Raw genomic sequence first — 6,060 nt, 5'->3', positions numbered from 1 at the left:
ATAAAGTGGAGGATTACCCACTGCTTTCATGAGGCACATCTTATTGTTGACTTCCTTGCAAAGTCAGCGGTGAAGGATCAGACTTCGTACCCCATATATTGGCCTTGTTTTCGTTTTATTTCATAATAAAGGAACCAGCGAGTTTGGTGTGTTAGGCAAAGTAAAGTTGCAAGATTGAGTGATTTGTTCCTCTATTTGTTTATGTTTTTTTCATTTATAAATAGATAAAGTTTGATCCTTGTATTAAAAAAATAATAATAAATAATATAAAAAAATCATGAATGGATTACTTATTGTAGAGGGATTTGGTCTTTTTGTGGAACTTGTGTAGAAAAATAACATTTTATTTTATCATGTTGTGCAGTACTTTGAAGATCCAGCAAAGGACATTACATCGTAGGTTTTTCCGGTGGTGTGGGGTAGTGGGATTCCTAGATATCCCTAGAGGAGTAGGTGTATTGATCCCCAAGGCCTGCCTATAACCAGCAAAGATTGTCAAATTTGCTTCTTAAGCAAATATACAGTGAGCGTTAACATCTTTGTCATCAAATTTTAGAATCTTAAAGACGAAGACTCATTCAGATATATCTCTGCAAGTGCGGCGTGCAATGCTGCTCCAATGGGAAGCACATCCTCATCAAGAAAGAAGTGAGGGGAATGTGGGGAGTGAACAGATCCTGCTGCTTCGTTTCTGATTCCAATACCAAACATTATTCCAGGAATCACTTCCTGATAGAAAGCAAAATCTTCACCTGCCATCACCTTCCCGCCTATCATTACGTTATTGGGACCAAGAAGAAGCTTCCCTACTGTCTTCACATGTTCATGCAACTTCTCATCATTCATCACAGCTGGGTATGATGGGTACTTCTCTTCCATCAAGTCGATCATCGCATTACATCTGTGTACACCTGCCTGCTGTTCGATAACCTGCAAACAATCTCATACAGAATGTAATTTGTAGACCAGCCCAGCTCAACTGATTTATTGCAACAAATAACTCAAAACTCATAAATTAACTATTCCGCTTAAAATCCCAAATTGCTGAGAGTAAAGATGGAACTCATAAGACACTTATCACCATACAGCAGACTCTTTTAATGAATGGAGCACACTTCTGGGATGTAAGAGTTGGACCAAACCATTGCATGGGTTTTGACCTCTGGTTCAGAAGTCAGCTTGCTCTGGTTATCATCTCCATTCACACTAACTGCATCTAGATTGCCCAAGAAGTTAACAAGTCCCGGAGAAACAATGACCTTCTCAGCACTGCAACAATTTCTCTTGGTTTTTTAAATTAAAAGGTTCCAATGAATCTACTAGTCTAAACATAGAAAAAGACATTCATATATTCAAATTATGCCTCCAGCCTTCCCCCCCCCCCCCCCCTTCTTTTCTTCTTCTTAATTTCCTTTTCTTTTTTTTCTTTTTTTTTTAATATTTTTTATAATATTTACCTGAAACATATTTTAGTATGATTACATATATTTAACCCATAAAGTTTAAATAACAACTAAAAAAAAAATTATACCTCACTCTTTCCTTTTTTTTTTGGGTTGGGGAGTGGACATTTAAATATTCTTTTTCACATATAAGCACTGAAATGTTATGCAAGATTGAAGAAAGACACATCAAAACAATACATTAGAGTATCCACAAGCAAACGTAGCCAAAGAGTGTCTTAAATTGCCTGAATGTTGTTCATGACTCTAACCGAGATATCTACACAATAGAAGACATTCACTGAACTATCACGCACGTAAATTCGCTTCTAAGTGCTCAAAAATGAAGAAGGAACAAGCGACCAAGACCACACAGAGACTAGGACAAGTGACACCTTATAGAAGAATAATTTTGCAGACTCATATTTTTATAAACATGAGTGGTGCTGAACCTAAAACTGAGGTGCTGAACCTATACGAATGATAAAGTGGTGCTGCATTCAGGTGTGATTGAAAGTCCTATGCTTAAACCCCAATTTAAGGCACCTAGGCCATGATTTAACAACATATGTGATGAGTTACTGACTTGCAGTTCAACACCAATAAAACGTTAAGTGCAGTATGTTAGCAATATTATTCAGGTGATTTCATGCCAATGGTATCATTTTTTTGCAGAATTAAAAACGAAATTTTGCTAACCACCAATTTATGTTAACAGGAAGTCACTAGAAACAATATTAAACCGAAGGAACCAAGTAACAACAAGATAAAAGTCATGATTTAAAATACCTCTTTTACCCTCTGCTGGAGTTGATGCAGGCCATCAGTGGTGAGACTTCTCAAAGTGCCACCAAATTCTACATATGAAGGAATCGCATCTAATGCCGACCCTCCTCGTACATAGGTAACAGACAGTACCTTCAACAGAAAGCTAGCATCAGCAAGAAGTCGCATAAGATATATTTGATCAAAACTGCTATTAGGAAATATGGATAAGTTTGTGGAGCTTAAAAAGGATATTCTTTGAAGGTAAACAACGAAAATGCAACTTTGAAGGATATGGTAATATGACATGGAACGAGATGACAACTTGTATTAAAGTTGCCAGAGAGGTTCTAGGGGAATCAAAGGGTATATGCCATGACACTGGAACTTGGTGGAGGTACAATTAGATACGAGCAACCATTAAGGCTAAGAAAGCTAGTTTTATGGGATGCAAAGCATTAAAGAGGTAGCGGATCTAAAGGATATAAAATTGCCAGGAAGCTAGTTTTAAGGCATGGCAAAGTACTATGGTAGCTTATAATAAATCTTGATTTAGGTATAAGGAGTTTAACCCACCATCATAATTAGCATGGGAAGGTTTACTGTAAAAATGGATGAATGACCAAGAAAAGACTATATCTAACATTTAGCCAGCTCACATGTTCTTAACTGATGCTTATGGCTTCAACTAATACAAGGATGAGAGAAGGATCTATAAAAAAGTTCTTAGCTGGTCCAATGTAAAATGTGATCAAATCAGATTTCAACTTCTCAGTTTCTATCCTCCTCCATCTCCAAAGGAGCCATTTGCTATTTTATTCTTCTTGAGGAGAGTCAACAGACTACTCTTACCCTATCAGTTCTCCATAATGGTCCTGGAGTTCCTCTCACAGATACACCTGGTCTTCCTGCTGATCATCCTTCCTCTGCTCATGCTCCAGTGTTATTGAGTATCTTGGGAAGGAAAGCCACACGGAGGAGTATTGTAGGAGACTACTTGATCATCCCGAATCCACTTCTTGTCACTGATGTGGCTATGGTCAAGGCCATGGAGAATCTGACTCTGCCCAAGCTCAGCACACTCAGGTGACACCATTAGCAACCCCTAAAGACTCTCTCTCTCTCACTGGAGAGATGCGTATGTTGCATCACATGTTGACTAAGCCAGATGCTTCTACCTCTCCCAATTGATCCATCACCTGCTGCTTCCACCTCTCCTCCAAAGTTCTTATGCTTTCAACCTTTTGCACTCAGCTATATCTTTTATTTGTATAAGTGTAGTTATTGTGTTTTACAGTCATGTGACTAAACCCGCAAAAGAGTTTAGGAAGAGTGTCACTTATCACTTTCGAAATAGGGTTTGAATAGTAAGGAAACAAAATATTAATGGCCAGTGAAAAAGAATACTATGTTAGGGCGTACTTGACTATGGAGTGGATCCGTTTCTGTTGAGATGAGGAGCTGCAATGATAAGATTGCAAATGATGTGGCAAGTACTGGATTCGCATTTCTTTGGGGCATTGCAGCATGACCATCTCTTCCTTCAATTTTTGCTTCAAAGACACAAGCAGCTGCTAGAGCAGGTCCTGCAATGGATTCTATGCTTCCCGTGGCTTTTTGGGAGTTAACATGCATTCCAAAGATTGCTTCAGCCTCACCAAGGGCCCCTTCCTTTATCATGTGAGCTGCTCCAGCACCACCCTCTTCTGCAGGTTGAAAGAGGAGTCTCACAGTTCCCTTCAACATCAAGCAATCAAAAATATCAAGGCATTTCAACTGAATCAAACAAAATATGGACTTGGTTAAAATAACAACTAACAATTAACAAGACCCTGGAACTCCTCGCTGCTTCTTCTTGTTCAAAATTGTTTTGAACCAAGACCTACCTGGACTTACTGCATCTAACATTGTGCTAGAAGCACATCACACCAAAAATAAATTACAGGAAAGAGAAACTGATGAAATAAAGGTTTAAGGGTGGAGGTTTAAACCCAAGACTTCCTTGGACTTACAGGAAAGAGAAAGATGATGAAATAAAGGTTTTAACCAAGTGCCAGAATCTCCAAGCTTCCCACTCACCCACACACAGAGTAAAGAAAATTAAAATTAGAATGGAAGCGAGAAATCCAATCAAAGACTATTGACCTGCAGATTATGTTTCCGTTGATTAAGCAATTTAGCAGCTCCAAGAAGCATGGTTACATGGGCATCGTGGCCACATCCGTGCATTTTACCGTCAACTTTGCTCTTATGCTCCCACTCCACAAGTTCCTATACTGCCTCTCAAACGCAATGAAGTCAAACAGAGACAAGAATGGAAAATATGAAAGCAAAAGAAGTAAACAGATACAGCAACAAAGCATTAGTGAAACTGGGATTGCAGTTTGCAGAGACCTGTAACGGAAGAGCATCCATGTCTGCTCGTAGGGCAACAACTGGTGGAGAACCAGACCCAATCAGCGCTACGACACCGGTTGTGGCGAAGGGGAAGGAATAAGAGATGCCGAGCGCATCGAGTTCTCTACGAATAAGGGCGCTGGTGTCGTGTTCTTCGAAACGAAGTTCTGGGTTTTCGTGTATTTCTCTCCTGATGGAAACCAACCAGTCTCTGTCTTGTAAAGCGTAGTCCATTAGCTCTCTTGAGTAGCTCTCGTCAAAATATCCGTGCAATCCAGAACACCGAATCGGTAAAATGATCAGAAAGAAAACAATAGTCCACATATCAGATTTTCAGACAACAATTGAAAACAACAACTAACAAATGATGAACATTAAGAATCAATCAATCAAAGCGACAGCAGTCCCATCTACTGAAGTAGAACTGTAGAACTATCAGGAAAAAGAATCCTAACCCACTAACCAGCGCCGAACAAAAAAAACAAAATACATGTACATATACACAAATCTTGGTTTCTTTAGTTAATTTCAATGGATTTTGGCTATCATTTTAGTGAATTTGACTCCTAAGTTTGCTCTTTATTAATTAGCTTCATTTTTTGAGCAAATGTATCATTTCCGGGATGATCTCAACCTCACTGGCCTATTTAAATGTGACGGGTAATCGTTAGAGTGAAGGATGGAGTGACAAGGTCGTGAAGATGCTAAAAGAAAGTGAAGACAAAGTCTAGCAGGATATCACTAAGAGTTGGTCGACCGACAATCAAGTGAGTCATCAAACATATTACACCTGTTGAGTTTCAATTTTTAGAGCCTATCTTTTTGAGCGGTCAATCGGACAGTGGATCCTTAATTGACCCACTCGAATGTAGTCGACTGGTCTGAAGAACGGCCCCAGAGTCAATTCCAAAAGCTTGGTCAACTAGTCGGTTGATCACGTCTATCGATCGACCGACTATGAGCATGCGGATTCGTAATTTGGACATTTTTGGGAAGGTGTTAGGTTGATTTAGTTTCCTTTCCTAGATGCCCCAAGTCTTTTCCTCCATAAAAAAGAAAGATGATTTTAGAACGAATTGGGGACTTTTGGATTATAGAATTTTCTAGGATTTGGAGTTAGGCGAGCGGCACAAGCTTGGAGCTTTGTGAATTTTTTTCTTTTTTAGGACTTTTCTATTGTTTTGATTAGATAATGGTTGTAATAGATATGTCCTAAGGACTTTTGGATCCTAGAATTTTCTAGGATTTGGAGTTGGCGAGCGGCACAAGCTTGGAGCTTTGTGAAGTTTCTCTTCTTCTTCTTCTGCACTTTTCTATTGTTTTGATTAGATAATGGTTGTAATAGAATCAAGGGTGTCAATTCGGTATGGTACCGGTAATTTGGTACGATATGGTACGGTATGGACTTTGAAAACCTCATACCGAAATTGTACCATACTGAATTTATACGGTACGC

General features: G+C 39.0%; 1 protein-coding gene across 1 annotated transcript; it reads right to left on the bottom strand.

The window, feature by feature from the left end:
- Nucleotides 1-552: 552 nt before the first annotated feature.
- On the bottom strand, nt 553-5,011 carry LOC149018949 (IAA-amino acid hydrolase ILR1-like 5). Its single transcript, XM_089154022.1, has 5 exons — nt 4,602-5,011; nt 4,353-4,478; nt 3,630-3,944; nt 2,232-2,360; nt 553-930 (listed from the first exon to the last, which is right to left on the bottom strand). The coding sequence occupies exons 1-5, from the start codon at nt 4,926-4,928 to the stop codon at nt 553-555; spliced, it is 1,275 nt and encodes a 424-aa protein (XP_089010148.1). The 5' UTR covers nt 4,929-5,011.
- Between the last annotated feature and the right edge of the window lie 1,049 nt (nt 5,012-6,060).

This window comes from Hakea prostrata, chromosome 4 (genome assembly GCF_041222555.1).
Source record: "Hakea prostrata isolate BN-2017 chromosome 4, UWA_Hpros_2, whole genome shotgun sequence".
Classification (NCBI taxonomy): Eukaryota; Viridiplantae; Streptophyta; class Magnoliopsida; order Proteales; family Proteaceae; genus Hakea; species Hakea prostrata.
Note: the sequence above shows the minus strand (reverse complement) of the source record. Positions and strands in the feature narration are given on the sequence as shown.

Bases quoted from the DNA above. Each gene is read 5' to 3' on its own strand.
- LOC149018949 (XM_089154022.1), bottom strand. From the start codon at position 4,928: ATGTGGACTATTGTTTTCTTTCTGATCATTTTACCGATTCGGTGTTCT. The intron at 4,479-4,601 runs GTCTCTGCAAAC...GAGGCAGTATAG, and splicing joins TGGATGCTCTTCCGTTACAG to GAACTTGTGGAGTGGGAGCA. The intron at 931-2,231 runs GTATTTTAAATC...GATTGTTTGCAG, and splicing joins TCCAGCAGAGGGTAAAAGAG to GTTATCGAACAGCAGGCAGG.